Source organism: Fundulus heteroclitus, chromosome 18 (genome assembly GCF_011125445.2).
Source record: "Fundulus heteroclitus isolate FHET01 chromosome 18, MU-UCD_Fhet_4.1, whole genome shotgun sequence".
Classification (NCBI taxonomy): Eukaryota; Metazoa; Chordata; class Actinopteri; order Cyprinodontiformes; family Fundulidae; genus Fundulus; species Fundulus heteroclitus.
In genome coordinates this window covers 24,314,140-24,332,334 of record NC_046378.1, presented here as the reverse complement: position 1 = coordinate 24,332,334, position 18,195 = coordinate 24,314,140, and the positions used below count along the sequence as shown (strand labels likewise).

The 18,195-nt window shown below is 40.1% G+C and overlaps 1 protein-coding gene across 1 annotated transcript in view; it reads left to right on the top strand.

Moving 5' to 3' along the window:
- The window catches only part of schip1 (schwannomin interacting protein 1), a 391,477-nt gene that overhangs the window by 117,823 nt on the left and 255,459 nt on the right, over window positions 1-18,195 (top strand). The window contains exons 6-8 of the mRNA XM_036149413.1: window positions 13,380-13,444; window positions 13,679-13,750; window positions 14,800-14,935. Of these exons, the coding sequence (XP_036005306.1) occupies window positions 13,380-13,444; window positions 13,679-13,750; window positions 14,800-14,935 (273 nt within the window). The remainder of the gene's footprint in view (window positions 1-13,379; window positions 13,445-13,678; window positions 13,751-14,799; window positions 14,936-18,195) is intronic.

The following is an 18,195-nucleotide window of genomic DNA, read 5'->3' as shown; positions in this document are numbered from 1 at the left end:
TATTGTTTGTTCTGGCATATTATCGGTTGACTTTACAGTGCTGATTATGGCCCACCAGGGGAGGAGGAAACACTAACTATACAGGAAAACAACAGTGGAGGGGGGTTAAACGACAGGAAGAGGTCATAATGTTGATTTCCTAGATTGCGTATGTTTTAACAATAAATCCGAATAATTTCCATAACATAGGGATGTTGTCCTCATCTGCTGTCTAAAATTTGGTGCTGAAAAAAATGGTTCTGAAGAAGGACATATCATGTTATATGCATGGGTTGCGTTTTGTATTGCATGCATCTATACATGTAGGCACTTTGGTGTGATAACCCATAGCTCCAAGAAGTGCAGAAATATGGCATGTCTAGAGCCAAATCACTAGCTAGATAACATAATAGAAATATAATTTTATCTTTTCTGGCAAAATTTGACTTATAACTAAATAAAGTATGAACCACTATTCTTCACATTCATTTTACATAATTGTCTTTGTTAAAAAAAAAATGTCAAAAATGAGCAAGGTGGTTATTTAATGTATGCTAAGTTTGGTTATTTCTGTACAAGCTGTAATTCTCGAGAACAAGTTTGACTCAGTTTTCAGGAGACTGTACCATAAGTTTACCATAAACTAAATAAAGCTGTAGTGCTTTTTATCTCAAAAAAGCACTACAGAAAATAAACAATTTAAAAATTATTATTTATAAGCCGTTTGTGTCATAATTTCTCCCTTTTAGCCTTAGTTTACATTTCTTAGGGTCTCTCTCTATTTACCAGTAGAGAGCCTGCTTACAATGTCTAGATGTGGTATGGTGTTACAGACATTGTAGCTGTAGTTGCAGCTAAACATGGTTCTACAAAGCGTACCTCATTGGGACTAAATACAAATGCAGATCACAGATTTATTTACATTTTTTTTAAAACGTTCCACATGTATGGACAATTTTGCAAGGCAGTGTATGTGCAGGTAGTTTCTCTTTCCTCTTCACTCTAAAGCATTTTCTGACACTGCAGGTTCAGCCAATTATTTCCTTCCTGCCTATTTTCTGTGCCGCAACTATTATTTCTTCATTTATTGCTAGTAGTATGATGCAGTAGCTTTGTAGCTTTGCATAGTTGTATTTAGAGTCTCTCCCTGCTCCATTTCCTCTCTATCTTGCAGGGCCTCTTCTCTCTCCGACACCGTCAGTCATTAGCAAAACTCCCAGAGCAGAAAGGACGACTCCATGTGTCTCCGTGTGTGTGTGTATGAGAGAGTGCTATACCAAGTGTGCCAGCCAGCTCTTATTGCAGGGTCATTCAGGGACGACATTACAGTGTCTGAATACTAAAACCTAATGGGCACTGGCAAATCTGCACAAACACACATATTTAAGCAGGTGCCAATTGACAGCATCTAGGACGGTTTGACTGGAGATAACAGTATGTCTAGCTATCCTTCTCAAATACAAATGTAGGGTAATCATTAGGTTCTGTGTCCCCCCCGATAGAAGAGAGTGATGAAGATATGAATGTGATGGTAGAGATGGCGCCGGCCGGCTGGCTGGCTGGCTAGGCCAAAGGACCCAAGGGAAGTTTGACTGATTGAGGCTGCCTCCAAACCCGCTGCTTAGTGTGTGTGTGTGTGTGTGTGTGTGTGTGTGTGTGTGTGTGTGTGTGTGTGTTTGAGAGTTGGAGAGTTTTAGGGGCCAGTCTGTGCACTACGGGCAGATGGTATGGTGCTGTTTAAACAAGGTAGATGCAGGACCAGCTCAAGACAGCTTCTTGGCTGCAGAGTGACTTAATTGCCTCCAAGAATCAATATTATACTTTTATCAGTTTGAGTGTACCTGGTCAGCAAGATATGTTTTCCTTATAGACAGGTGACACCGATTGTTTGGGTGGTATCCTTATTTTCCTGGATAAGTTTTTGCTGTTGCAATGACCCGGATACCTGAGAATTTGCACAGGCATCTTTTTATGATCGTACAACTCTGGATGTGCTCTGGGTCAGTTGCTTTAATGTATTTCACATTGCTTCTACACGCAACTGCTTTGCTAGGACAAATAATAGGACTTCTTCTGGTGTTTTCTGTGAACAATCCATACATTTAAAGAATGGTACAGGTTCTGGTGGCTGGGAAACTAAAAGAAAATTACAGGCTTATAGGTTCTAGTTTAAAATCTAAACTGTAGGCAGTCAAAGAAAAGCTTTGATACAAACAGAGTATCATACGTTATTCACACAGACTCCATCATCTTTGCATACTTCATTCCTTCACAAATAATAGCCATTCTAGTAAGTATTTCCCACAGGCTCTGTGAAGCTGCGACATGACAGCAAACCCTCCTCCGTTGTCTGTCAGAAATATGGATCGAGTCTATTTTTGATGGATGACGGAGAAAAGTGCATCAACAGATGGGGGGGGGGGGGGGGCAGAGCTGTCTGGACGCATGAACGGATCCTACACGCATTCAGTTTGCATTGCCACACGGCACATTTTGCGATGGATGACGGAGCGTTCATAGTCAGTGTAAAGCCGGCCTTAGGGTGTAGGGCACAGGTGGACTAGATGAGACTGATTAGATTAGGGAGAAATCAGGAGAGGTGTGGTGGCACCAAAACAGAAGCATGACATGAATCATTAAAAAAAAAACATTTTTGATTGACACAAAATACAAGTTTTAGAAATCACAAAAAAAAAATTAAAAGGAATTGTAATGAGTGTACTATAATCCATTTCAGCTTTGAATAGTCTCATTTGGTTTAGTATATGGTCCTAATGCCAAAAACATCATCATCAATGTAACATGGCAATTCAGGAATGATAGTCTTTGTTCATTTGAAATGAGTCTCAAGCGTATATACAGGATCTCAAATTTAAAATATTAGATTACAGGAATCATTGTTGTGTGTATCAATAATTTTCTCAACCCTGAAAGCTTTGTTTCCAAATTGTATATGATCCAGCCCACCTTGTAATGTGTCATATAGGATGCAGTTTACAGATGAGTTGTACTAATCTCTGATGTGGTTGTAAGAAAATAAAATGTAATCAATAAGAATAAAGGCTTCCTGCTTAATGTACCCAAATCAATGTACCACGGTTATCCACAAATTATATATATTTTTGTATGCCTAAGTAAAAGTGAAGGTTTAAAATTATTTGTTCTGCTGTAACAAGGTGAATAGATTTCCTCCCTTTACTGGTTAGTTGTCATTATATCATGGCTCATCAGTGTAAATATTAATGAGCATGTTTATTGATATTTTACTGTGTGACAGAGTTAATTGATTTTGCTAGGAAACCGAAAACAGCTGGGTTCTGTTCTACACCGCTGGACAATGAGAGATCTATTTCCGGCACTACAGATCAAGTCTAAAAAAGGGAAATAAGGTCAAACTGAGAGACAATGGAAAGAAAAAGCAAGACAGAATGTTAAATACTGTAGTTTTTGGAACATAATGCGCACGGGATTATAAGTCGCACAGTGAATTAACAAGTCCATTTGTGTCTTTGTCCACATATAAGGCGCACTAAATATTCTTTTCAAATGTGTAATATCACTTCGCCCCTTCACGTACACAGTTCTCTCCAGAGAGAGAGAGAGAGAGAGAGAGAGAGAGAGAGAGAGAGAGAGAGAGAGAGAGAGAGAGAGAGATCTGTCTCTGTCTTGAGGACAGAGTAGTTGGACTACACTGCCCTGTTTCTAACATAAGGCCAAAATAAGTGTGACTTTTATACTGAATTAATTTACTAGGTTTGTTGTTGCATGTACTCTGGGCGCAGGTTGCCTAAAGACTCCCACATACTCAGGCGTACTGTGTTCATACAGTAAGAGTTCACAGTAAGAGGGCGTTACATTTAACTAAAAAGCATAGCAGCCATAAAACTGATTTTTTTTTTTTTTGATCACTTTAAGTTTGTGTTCATTTGTCTCCACCTAAATTTCACTTAAACTTTTTGTCTGAGGTAAGGAATCTTCTACATAACTAGCAGATCCTATTAAACCGTGTGTATCCAATGTTAGGTGTATGTGTGTGGGTCATTAGAAGTAGAGAAACATTTACATCAATTTACAGCAGAGATTAAGGCCAAATCTCCACAAGGGCAGTTCTCTGGCTTGTGTGTTTCTCTGGGAGCTTTGGCATAGTTCCACTTGAATTTTTTTGCAGCCCACAGGCATGTTCTTTCACATTATTCCCCTTTTTTCCTTTCTTAAAAATGAATCTGCTTTGATATATATTTAATGTAAATCCCACAACATGATTTGAAAATCTTTCGATTATACATAACTCAGCAATCTCCCTCTTCATAGTCTTTTTTTCTGTTGCAAAATGATATTTGCAAATTAGACAAACGTCTTTACTATTAATGATATAACCTTCAATTGCCTGTAATAAAAAATTGCCCATTTATATATCCAATTGATGTCTCCTAAATGATCTGACGTTATGAAAACTTTCATGACAATAAGTAAGACCAACATTATAACCTCACCTTTTATAATCTATTATCATTTTTATCATTGGGTTCCTGACAGATCAATCTGCTCTTTATAGTTTAAATACATAAAATGGGATGTGCAGCGGTCTCTTAAAGAACAGTTTTAGCTTATAACACCATGCAGTAGGGAAACCAAACATATTGTAATGCTGTAAAATAACAATAAACCCCAGTGTGAGGCACTTAAACCCAAAAACTTAACTCAAGATTACAAAAATAACAAGCAGAGCATAAAGCACAATATGGTTTTATTAGAAACAGTGGTAATCTGTAGCTCAATAACATGTATAAAAACCTGTTCATAATCTTTTGGGGAAAAAAAGCACCTGCCAATCCAGTTTTTTCTACTTGCTTTGTCCTGTCTGGTTGAGTGACAGGTGGGCTGCAGCCTTTCCCAGCAGCCACTGGGCAAAAGGCAGGGAGGAAAGAGAAACAGTAGGCAATCATCCACACACTCACTCACACACACACATACACACACACACACACATCTGAGGTGTTTCTTTTTTTATTTACCAATTAACCTAGCATGGGTTTTGTTGGACTGAAAAAATGTGTAAGCCCACACAGAAAACACTGCACAGGTGTGATTTAAAACTGGACAAATTTTGTGTTCTCAGGGCAGGCTTAGTAACAGTTACCATTAGTATCAATATAAGAAGAATAAAGAAGAACCATATATTATATGGTTGTCTACATATAGTAGACAGCGGTGACAAAATTAATGAATAATCCAAGCGATTAATCAAAAATGAAAAATAGTTAATAATCTTGGATGATAACTTCCTGATATGTAGTTTTTTTTAATTCTATAGGTAATGGCAAAAGTGTCAATTTTAACTTTGCATCCAGTTATCTTGGAAAATTATTCCAGACATGACTAGAGATGTACAAGAGTCTGCTCTGCTTTGCTACTAACCCCCTTTTTTTTTGGTGCAGTACCACTTCCAACCACAATAAAATTCCCCAGGTCCAAATAGTGCGTGAGTAAGGAAGGAGGTAGGAAAATGAGCTTGTAAGCTTCAACTCACGGCTGGTTTTGCCTAGGAACCCCGCAACGACCCTCACCAGCGTTAAGAAGCCTTAAGGTATCAACAATTCTTTGTGTGACATGACTTATAAGCACAGCCCCTCGCGGAAATCAATGAAAATGTCTAGACAGGAGAGAGCGCACTTTGTAGTTTCTTTTCAGAAGGCTGTAGGCCCGGATTTGACTCGCGTCATCTATGTGCGTTTCTGTCACGTAATGACTTCGGAATTAAAGGCAGTCCGAAATCGGCACAGGGGCCCGAAGATCCTTTCCTACCTATGATAGAGTTCTTACTGTTGATCCCATGAAAGATTACAGGACAGGAGCTAGGAGCTATTAGTAAGGATATTCATATGGAGCCCAGGACCGGGTGGCACTATTTAATAGTTTTTTTTTTATTTGTTTTTTTTTGTATTGTTTATGTTTTGGTGGTCTGTCTCTGTGTTGCGCTGCGACAGACTGGCGACCTGTCCAGAGTGTACCCTGCCTCTCGCCCTGTGAATGCTGGAGATAGGCACCAGCAACCCCCGTGACCCCACGAGTGATTAAGCGGGTCAGAAAATGGATGGATGGATGTTTTGGTGTCTTTTCTTTTTTGTTGTTTTGTTTTGTACTTTTCTAACAATGATAAGCCATAACAAAAACAAGCAGAAATGAAACAGCCATATTCAAAATGTAAGGAGTAGGAAGTACAGATAATTGTGTGAAAATGCAAGGAGTGGAAGTAAAAAGTCTGTGAAAAAATTATTTCTCCAGTAAAATAAAGATAACCAAAAATTCAAAAACTAAGTATTTGCCTTTCATTACCTGACCCCTGTGATTTCTGTGGCGATCGGACTGGGAGCAATGCAGAGGTTGTTGATAGGGATATATGTGGGAGTGCTGCACCGTATGTATGAGCCACAACAATCGGAAGATGACCAGACTGAGCTGCAACAGGACCTACAGGGCAAGGGATTTTTTTTATGTATCTTTTGTTTATATATGTCATTGTACCGGATATTTCGGACCATAAGGCGCACTGTGAATTACCGTGTCTATGTGTGTATACATTCTTCCCAAGTGTGTAATATCATTCCACCCCTCCGTGTACACAGCTGTCTCCTGAGAGGGGGAGCTATCTGTCTCTGTCGGAAGGAAAGAGTAGTAGGACTACACTGCCCTGTTTCTAACGTAAGGCCAAAAATAAACGTAACTTTTATATTGAATTAACTCCAGGCGCAGGATGCCTTACATGAATGCACTTCTAGTTTAGGCATTGCAGTCAGGCAGTGTTGTGGACAGCTCAGGGGTCCAATCAGGTATTGACAGAGTACCGTAATGCTCCGAATATCCATTCAGTAGAGTGGCTTTGTTGCTAACCAATCGTACTTACACATCTCAGGGTTTCCCGCAGCGCTATCTTGGCGTGGCGGCCGCCACGCCAAACTCACGCTACCGGCACGCCAACATTCCAAAAAAAAAAAAAAAAAAAAAAGGGACGTTAACACGCGCTTTCGCGCGTGCGTGAATGGCATGGAAAAAACACATGGATACCCCCGCTCCGCGAGTCTGTCCGCGGAAAACGTGTCGTCGTCGTCGTCCCCCCCCCCCCTTCGGCTCCGCGGAAAACGTATCGTCCCCCCCCCCCCCCCCCCCCCCCGCTCCGCGAGTCGGTCCGCCTCGCATAACCAAATTTCTGCGGGAAACACTGCATCTTAACATATTTTTGAGCTTATTTTTATTTTACCACATAAAATCGGTCAGTAAGCACCATGTGTAGAGCGTTGAGCAAAGATTCTATTTCACTGTGGTGTTTTGACTGACGTCATTGTAATTCTGATGGCTTTACCTCTACCGATGCATGCTTATGTAAACAGATCGCATGGGGGAGGGGGGGTCATAGTTGTAGTTGTCTTAAAGTTTTTGTTTTATTGATGTTCTAAAACTTAATGATTGGCACTGGCCTCATATCTTGCAGGGGAGAAAAATGAAGTAGACCCAGACCAGATATCAGGAGCTCAATGTTTTTGGTAATTCCTATACTGATAATTTAAAAATACAATGATCAGGATCCAGATCAGGTATCGGACCCTTATCATTACATTACAAAAAAAATGTATATACACTGGCTTAATGCAGTAATATTGTCAAACTGCTTATTGCATGGAATATATAATACATTGAGTACTTTAGAGACTAACACTGCAAGTCTAACATTTGAAATTAGTTAATTTATCACATTGTTTACCAGCTGGTGATTTAAAACAGCGTTACCTGAATGATGTTGGGGCTTATTTAGTTTCCAAACCATGACTGTTTGTTTTTCACATAAACATAAAGTACATTAGTTCATCCAAAATTGCATTTTTTATAAGAAAAGGACAAGTGATGCCGCTGTCTTTGAGCCAACTGACCTGCAGTGTCCAGAGACAGGGAATACTGTGACTGTAACTTATTTAGACGCAGTGACTTTTTGAAACTTTGGTAAAACTCTTCCGCTTGCCTAACCTGCCATCCTTCTAACTCAACATTATTGTCTGCTTAGTGCAATGGCTGACAATTGTGGTCTACATTTGCACTCTATAGTTGTTTCCCTTGTTGTTCTGTTACATCCACAGGGTTCAAGTTCTATTCTGCATCAGCACCCCTTCCCCGCTACATTCCTGCTCTCTATACTCTGACTGTACCATAAATTTACCAACACACATATCTGCACACACAAGACACATATATACACACACAAATCAATATAAGCCTTCTTGGCACTGCCAGAGCCCAAAATGACTATAGATTTTCTGTCAACACTGCCACTAAATTATGCAAACCATTGGTTTATGTTCCAGTACTTTTGGCATTCTCAACGTAAAAACTAGATGATAAAATTTTTATAATTATGCAGAATTTGATTAATATGGATGCATTAATGGAACATGACATAGTTTTGTACAACTGGAAATTAAATGCCTTCAAAAACATGTTAATTCATTTTATTTGAAACCTGATAATTGCAAAATGTTTGCTCTATAGATTTTGAAATCAGTGCCATGTATTGGGATCATAAATGTCCTGCTGACGTCAGGGCTTTGCTTAGGTGTTATACACTGATATATGGATATTAGTGTTAGAGGTTCTGCTTGTCTAGTACAAATACAATTCTAAACACTTTATCACTGATAAAAAGAAGGATGAGGATGGAAAGAGAAAACTAAATTAAAAATCAATATAAATGTCTTATTTTAACATTATAAACATATAAAGTGAAAATTGTAACCTATATGGAAGATAAATTATAATAAACATCAGTACATGTTTCCCTCTTTTAATATTAGAGATGACATGCAAGAAAAGAAAAATGGATGGGAAACTGCCCATAAAGTTTTTTTTTTAAGAACATTCCATGCAGTCTCTTTTTTTCATGTCCTGTCACAACATTTCAGTCGTACCATGTAGAGAAGCTGGTTGGCTACATGTGCCAGGGTAGTATAGCTGTACTAAAAGTATATTTATGATATTCTAATTGCATGATTGACTGTCGCTTCATGCTCGCTCAGTATGAGGGATTGCTGCAAAGCCATGGACAATGCAGACTACTGTCCCTGTGGCTCTATGCTCCTTCAGGAGGAGTGAATGCTGCTTGTCAAGACTTTGATGCAAACTACTGAGTTTCCTTGGATATGAATTTTTTTGATTAATCTGTATAATCTGATCCAAATTCAAAGTAGGCAGGCCACATTGGTGTAGCAGTAACCTGTGTTTGTATGACCTTCAACCATCTGGAGTATTTATGCGTCGGTGTGGGGGGATGTGTATGTTTGCTCACCACAGCCTGGCATGGCTCCTGTAGCCCATCAGCAACTGAAACATCCCCAGGAGCCATAGGTCACCAAACGGGAACCCATCACTCCTGAGGATATGACCACAGCACACACACAAATAACGCCGCACCAAGGGGGGAAGCACCCTGCTGTTACACCACAATGTCATCATTGACCCCCAGACACTTCAATCTGCGCTGAACCAGCACAGGCTCCATGGTGGCAGCAAGAGGACCATGTTGTACCATCCTTCCTGATGTGTGGTGTTGTATCTGTTAGGGAGCAGGGGATGGGCACTAAGGGCCCTAGCATAAATCCCCCCTGGGATCTAGCTCTCCAACTGGCTCTTTTTCATCCCGTGCCCACACAAATGCCAGAGCAGGCCCCTCAGTAGGAGCAGCCTGGGAGCTGCTCCTACTGAGGGGCCTGCCTGGGCAAGCAAAGCAAAGAAAGTCCACAGCCAGAGGTCAACTAGACCAGCCAGAATCATAGACAATATTGAGGCTCAGGCAGGCCCCAAACCCAAATTCTGACTGTACACCTGGACATCACACAAATCCCTCAACCCGCCTCCCAGCCCCAGACCCTTTTCAGTCCCACCCATACCCCAACGCCTCCAGCCCACAGAGCCCTAGCCACAGTGAGTGAGCTGGAGGCTCACTCACTGTGCCAGAAACTTCTGGGAGGCAACCCCATCTTGCACACTGGCAGCCACCCCACTGGGAGACAGAGCAGACCCCATACCTCCCAAGGACCCAGCCCCGAAGCAGCCCTCTCCATGCCAGAACATGGCACAGTTTTCTACAGTGCTCCTACTCCTCAGTTGTAGTAGCTACAGCATCCCCACCCTACCACCGACACCTCCATGCCAGACCCAACCACACCCCAGAGCATCACCCAAATGCCCAGTCTGCCTAGAGACAGCACCACTCTGGTGCCACCATCCCCGTACCCTATGGCCCCCAATGACTAGATAGCAATGTCCATACCCCATACACTCCTAGGTGGTGTATTTAATTACCAGAGACCAAACTTATTTGGATTTCTTCTACTTGTTTTTCTTACAAATATTTTGATTCAGAAAATCTGATTGTACCCTAGTTTGCAAATATATCAAAACAATTGCAAAGTAACACAGTCTTGAAAAATTTCTGAACAGTAACATTGACCATTTTCAAGTAGTTGTATAATCTATCCACTCATTGGCTATGTCTGCTTATCCTTTTATTATTAATAAAAAAAGTCAAACAAAATATCCAGTCAGTTCACACTGCCCATGTTTTGAAGCTCTAGAATATAGTATAAAATACGTAAAGAAATAATTTGTTCACTGCTGAATTAAAAGAAAAAAAAACATGACATTTTGCTCATTTTTTTCTCTTTCTTCGAAGCTCACCAAATATGTACTGAACCGTGACATTAAAACCAAGGAATGTACTGAACCATGATTTTTGGGTACTCTGACACCACTACTCCCCAGTTGATGATCAGTGTTTTTGGGGGGTTGAACTTTCAGGTTGCTTGAATTTTCCTTTCTTTGACATCTCTGTGAAAGATTTAATATCAACCCAAAAGGACAAAGGGTGGTACTCTCAGCTGACTTTATGAGAAGATGTAAAATGATGAACGTGTGCATGTTTGGGAGTACCATTAAGACTGTGTGCACAGTGTCTGGGTGTGTATGTGTGCTTATTTCTGAGGTGGGATAATAGTTTGTCTGGTTAGAACTGTGACGGGGACATCTGAGAGGAAATTGAAATGATCCGCACACTCAGTCTCCCAGGAACTTGATTACCTAAAACAACACAGACACACTCACACACCTCCTCATTTATCACTACTGTTTCACTCTGTCTTTATCTCTTGCCTATTTCCCGACGGCTGTCTTATTCTCTAACCAACTTTAATTAATCTTTCTCATAAAAAGTCTTATAAGAAATAAATTGTTATTGTTTATCCTAACTTGCTGCAAAAAATTACCCTTTTTTCTAAGACTAAAAAAGTTACATTATGTGCAATTTGTTTAAAAGTAATAATGACAAATTTTACATTTTGTCCATTTACAACCACAAACGTTTTTTGTTTTATTCACTTCATGTAACGGAGCAATAGAAAGTACAATAAATAGTACAGGATAGGAAAGTGGGAGGATTTAGATCCATGCATCTTCTCATCAACTCTGATTATTTCCAACTATCCATCATATTTAACTTTCTGACCCACATGCAGGAAGGGCGCTCAGAGACTGAATAGTATTGAGAGGTTCTTAAATCAGAAGAACTAGACTTATTAACTGGACTTGTTCTGGTATCTGGAGAAGGGGGCAAAGGCAATAGCTAAACCAGGATGAAGTCAGTGATGAATGATGATGATAGAAAATATGTGACTGGAAGGGGGCGATTCGGTTGATCTGATGATGAAATGCTGGGTTTGGTCCAGACGGAGAGGGTTCCCCGAGGCAATGAATGGACCTTTGGAGAGAAAGGCTGAGGAACTAGAAAGGAGAACTCTGTGAGACAACCGTTGAAGCAGATGTCCTTTCTGGTGGGGCTTACGGTTAGAAGGTGTCGAGGACTGACAGCACTGACCGAAGTCTTGAGGGTCCTTCTTTTAATGTTTTCCAGAATGGCTGACCCATCAGGCACTGAGTGGTCATCAGACACTGCCTTAAATATTGTGATGTTGGTGGCAGACGATATACAGGGGGTGTCTGTCGCACTCAGAAAACACATGCCTTGGGAAAAAGAACACAAACACCCAGCATGACACACTCCAAACCATGACTGTATTACTGCTGAAGAGAAGCATTCCCACAGCATGATGCCACTCCCACAGTTGAGATATTTTGCCCAGAGCTTGGAATATTATTTTATAACGTGGTTTAAACGTCTCTGCAACTTTGTCTCTGATCAGTCTGGTTTCTTTGTTGGTCTTCATGATGTTGTTTGTTCACTAATGTTCCCAAAACAAAATCCTGAAGTCTTAACAGAACACTAACATGTGCTGAGACGAAATTACATACAGATGGAGTGCTATTTCCGTGTGAAAGCATTTATTTGCAGTGGTCTTTATCAAGGAGTATCAAAGTAAACGGGGCTAAATATAAATACAAACCAGTCTTAAGGGCTTTTATTGCTACAAAAATGTGAAAACCATGTTTAATTTTCTTTCCGCTTTACACAGCGGTGTGCACTGCTTTATGTTGGCCTATCACTTAAAACGCCAAAATGATGAACCAAAGGTCGACAGGGCACTCTATATCATTCTAAAACAAATAACACCAGATGCCAAATCATAAAGTGAACGCTAAAGTAAACATGCATCTTAGTGCAGCACTTCATCTAATACAGGTGATTTATTTCTTTGACTGGCCTTCTTTATTACTCAATCTGCCATCTAATAGATACCATATATTTCTTAATGATTAAGTCATTACGCAGTCATTATTTGAAAAGTTATATAGTAATAAAGAATTTGATTGGAAACACACATCATTGCGCTGTGTTGATGCTGGTGGATGATTGGTGTCCTGGTGTGACCTCCTTGGCTCATCAGGAAGAACTGCTCCACTTAAACTTTGCTGGTCCTTTAGTAATTGAATTAGTCTGCTCAATTATGTAGAGGCCAACATGTCCTCATTATACAGCACTATTAAAACACAAGAACCAAGCCAGGGGGTGGGGAGGAGCGGCTAATGAGGAAAGGAGTAGAGAGTTAAAAGTTATTTTAGTAAAGCATAAAATTTTATGGCTTTGTCATCAAACTATCTGCCACAACAGTGTCGTATATGAGGGATGTCCCCATGTCTCTTACGTGCTTTGCCTCCTGGCTGATCGAAAGCGTTAAGGCAGCAGATTTGAGAGTGTTCTTCAACAGCTCCACGTGGCAACAAAACACTGTGCTGCTGGTTGACCTGCAAGTCGACTTTTGACTTTCTGGGACCTGTGAGCTCAGAAAAATATTGCCCCTCTCCAGCACATTTTTCCACATTCAATCAGCCGAGAAGTTCCGATTTCTGTTTTTGATTTCTGTCTTCCTGACTTTTTTTTCCCCCTTTTTGTCTCATTCATCCAGGGTCAGCTGAAGAGCCTCCAGAGTGGATACAAACATGTTGATGATGAAGCTCTCCAGCTGCCAGGGTAGGTTTGCTCCCACATATGCACGCACACACACACACACACACACACACACACACACACACATTCGTAATGTAATACACTGAATGAGCTGCCTGCTTCTGCTCAAAAAAGAGACACAACCACACAGACTGTTTTTTCTGCTCTTTGGACCCAATCATTGCTGTTTAATTACTTTTAACCCAGATTGAGCTTGCATGCTTGTGTCCTCTGTGTCCTCTCTCCTCTTCGTCGCAGTAATCATCTGACCATGGACATAGACAACAACATCAATATTAACCTGCCGCCTATGGAGACCAAGGTGTTGATGTGAGTACAAGTTAAAAAGCTCCCCCATGGATTTAAATTGTAGCAGGAAAAAAAAAAAAAAAAAAAACATGTTTCCATGTACATTTTTGCCAGTGCACTGGGTAATTAGGCCCCAACACAAAGATGAAGACCCTGTTACATGGTCAGAAAATAATACATTTTCTGTAGTTAATAACTGTAATCAAGAGCAGTTACAATTTTAGCTCGGGCTTATTTCATTGTGGTGGCTGCATTTTCCACCTGCCTCTGTGTGTTTTCAGCAGGTACAAAGGCTTTCTCCCAGTGTCTAAAAATATGCATTTCAGGTTAATTGTCTGCTTTAATATCGATCAGGCATGAGAGCATGTGTGTTTGTGGTCATGATTTTCTATTCTTTGTATCTCTGTGCTGCTTTATGTTGGATTGCCCACTGACTGCGGGTGATCGGTGCAACATTGGGCATATAAAATGAATAGATAGCTAAAATGAGACGCAGTGAATTTGGTGTGTGTGTGTGTGTGTGTGTGTGTGTGTGTGTGTGTGTGTGTGTGTGTGTGTGTGTGTGTTCAGGTTGACCCTGGTATGTTCTGGTGACCTGTTCAGGCTGGACCCCACCATCTGTTAATGGTTGGGGCCCATCCTCCTCTGCAACCCGAACCTGGATTGAGTCAGTATAGAAACTGAGGAGGTAGACTAGTTATTGTAAAGGGAAGAAGGAAGGCCTGATGAAACTTGAACTAGCATCTTGCAACTTTAAAAAAAATCTGGAAAAGACTACAATTACATTTAGGTATATTGCAGTTCTGGATGACCATGAAACAGCAAATGAAAATATTTGCATTTTAAAACCTTGCTCCCTGTACCTCATCTAAATATATAAATAAGTTGCTCCACCCAGACCGCACATCCATCTAGCCATCCATCTTTTTATCCAGCCATGTGTCCATCTATCATCCTTTCATCAATCCGGTCATAAGAACCAATGCCTTTTTAAATAAAAGCAACATTTCTTTTCAAAAAGCATATATCCTCATCCTTTGTTGTGCCTTTGTCTTCATCTTCCGTTTTAGCATCCAGCGGGCTTGGCGAGACTTTTTACAGAGACAGGAAGTGGAGAAAAGAAGCCCATCCCCACCTTCGCTCTCCTCCTCTGACAAGATGAGCATGTCAATCAGCATGATGACCCTGTCAGATGGCAGCACCCCTGTAAGTCATCCGTGTGTCAGACATATTCTCCATTACAAATATCCGGCATGCAGACGACATGCCGACATGTCACATGAATGACTGTGTTTTTGGAGGTGGTGTGTATGAGGGTGTGTGTTTGATGTCGCTCAGACGGTTGCAAAGAAATGAGGCGTGCTGGTTGTTGCTGCACTATTTTCTGCGTTTAAATAGCAATTTGTATTACAAATTTAAAAATGCTCATTGAAAGGTTAAAGAAGATCCCAAAAACTGTTTTCTGCCTCGATTTAATATCAACTTTTTGGAAGTCAACTAAAAGTCTGAAGGACAATTACACATGCTATAACATTTTGAGTGCAGGCGGAACAACAAAACATGATCATTGCTGATGTTATAAGAGAGAAATTATGTGTTTTGGCTAACTAGACATTGTAAGATTATACAATGTTTAACCTTCAGTTAAGATAAATCAGCTGGGTCAGTGGTGGAATATAGTTCTGTTGTTTCCTTCTCCTTTGGCTGTGATTTTGGCCACTCTGACTGGAATTAAGTTGGGTTGTTATTTACTAAAATTACCTCAATATTTGCTTAACAAAGGTATAAAACCTGTACTTAAACTTGATGATGAATATAATAAGCAGTTATGTTTAAATATAGATTAGTCTGACAGTTGTGTCACATCAGCACCTAATAATCAGGGTTTTTTTGTAACACATAGAGAGACACTGCTTTTTATCATAGATACTATCCAGTGATTGATTCTTTTTTTTCCGCTTGCAAATGTGAAGTGAGAATAAAAAAACACAACTGGCAAAAAGGTATGAATTTCCACTGAAAGATTTCACAAAATACAGTGTTTTCAAAAATATCCTTTAAAAACAAAAAGAAGGTATTTCTGCTTTGGATTGATGATATCAAAAAAGGCACAAGCTGTCAGCTAACATCTGACATAAACCCTGACATTTCAACCAAGTTTCTGAGGCATTCATAAATTTAACCTGCTATGGGGTTGAACCTAACATGTTTGAGCGAGAGATTTATTTCGATGACCCTCAAGCCACATCCACCGCTTGTATAATGAGTAAATTCTGCCTGTATCACTCTAAACAGCAACGTGATTTGGCCATACAGTGGTGTATGGAGTCTGAGCTTGTACTGTTTTAGCCCACCTGAACATCTCTCTTTCTGATGCTGAGTGATGGGATTTCCTTCTTACTTCTTCGCTCTAGTGATGACTGGAATAGTGATGATTGTATTAGCTATACTGCAAAGGCATGCATAGTGGGACTGACTGATAAGATTGGGCTGCGTATAGGTCTGTTCCTGGTGACCTCGGTGGATATATTTGGAGATGCTGTAGTTTTGAGACTTGAAAAGAATCATAATTAAAGGCACCCTCCAAACCATAGGATTTTTAAAATAACTTGGCATTTCGGTCTAGCCTTGTATGCTTTACAGGCCGGATCTATGTATTTTATTGCCATGCAGTTTTCTCATTAAATATAATCAAACAAGCCCAATAGAAATGTGATGTTAGATGAGACATCTGAGTATGGAAGCCTTTTTGGGATGGCAAATTTGACCTTCAATTATGAAAAAACTAACAGTAAAACTATCCCTAACTAGCTGTATATGTCGCAGACTACATAAAGGTCTGGCTAGTAGGTGTAAAGCCTTCAAATTTCATACCAAAGCCACAACCTTTTCTAGCCTGTGCTGTAAATTGTTTAAGTGATATTCACCATTAAAATCACTTATCCGTGTGATTTGAAATATGTATGTGTGTAAGATAAAGATTCAACTTCATTTTTATTTTATCGTCTTTTATTCATCAGGTTTTTTGGGTTTGCTTTGCTATAATTTTACAGTTGAAATGTTAAGTCATGTGCTGCCTCCTTTTGAAAACAGTTCTTGTAGTACTGAGTTTGCACAGAAGAGGGCAGCAGGTTCTAGTTCAATCTTTCTAAAGCAAACTCAAACCCAATCTCTTCCAAAAAGCAAACATAAAAGGATTCAGTCAAACAAAGACACACTTTTTTTTCCACAGCAAAGGCACACTGACAGTGGAAATAAGTGCAACAGCCATTCTCATTCAGCCCAATTTCCCACCTTCCACTTAACAAAACCGTAGTAAATCCTCTGGATTTTCTCCGCTGCCTCTATTGTGGTCATTATGATTCTACGCTAGCATTGTCTGCACTCTGCTGGCTGAATAGCAAGTGTCTGTACACTTACCTACTAATCTCTGAGTCTGAAGTCAACAGGCAGGTTAAATCTCAGAGATGGCTGGGAGTATCGGATTTAGGTGGTACTTGTTCGCTCGATTGCTGCTGGAGGAGGCTGTTTGATTTAGATTCTTGCAGATAATGCCGGGGTTAGATTGGTTATGACTGAAGACAATTCAGAGTTGTAAGCAGCAGAAATAAGTATGTCCTCCAGTGTTGTTAGCAATCCTTTGTACAGCAGGCATGAAGTACACAGGTCAGAAATGTTGTGGATGAAGTCATTCAGGACTGTATATATTGTACACACTGTATATATATATATATATATATATATATATATATATATATATATATATATATATATATATATATATATATATATATATATACACACACCGGTTGTATTGAGATCCTTTGGGCTGGCCGGAAATTGCTTAGCTCAGTGACTTGGATCTGCTGACAGGGGCAGATGATCATCTCTGAGAGAAAGCCGGAGTGAATTGTATGAGTGCATTAAGACCCTAAGGTCAAGGGAGATGGAGCAGTAGAGAGGGAGAGTGAGATGAAAAACAGACTTTAGATCACTAGTTGAATGTGCTGATCCTGTAGATCCGCGCTCTCTTTCTCTCTCCCTCACTGTGTGTCAAAAGGAGGCTCAGCTTTTCTTTCCATATTGAGTGATTCAGTTTTTTTCTCTATATAGTTGATGGATTACAATAGTCTAGTATAAACTCTGCCTCGCTTCACACACTGTCACTGTCTGTCTGTTTCCCCCCTTTCTTTTTTTGTTGAAATATTTCTTTACAGTAATGCTTTTGGAGGGAGCGGCGGCTCCCCTGTGTTTGAATTTCTCTCAGTTTCATTTCTGTTGAGCCAGCTATTCATCCTCAACGCGCACATGCACAAACACAAGCACTCGTGAGCAATGGGGTCGTATTTTTCCCTGACACACAAAGATGCAGAAACCAACTCTAAAGTGATTGGATTTGTAACCTTTGTGACTTCAATGCCAGTCTTTGACAAAAGCAAACTGCATGACAGAGCCCGATACAGTCT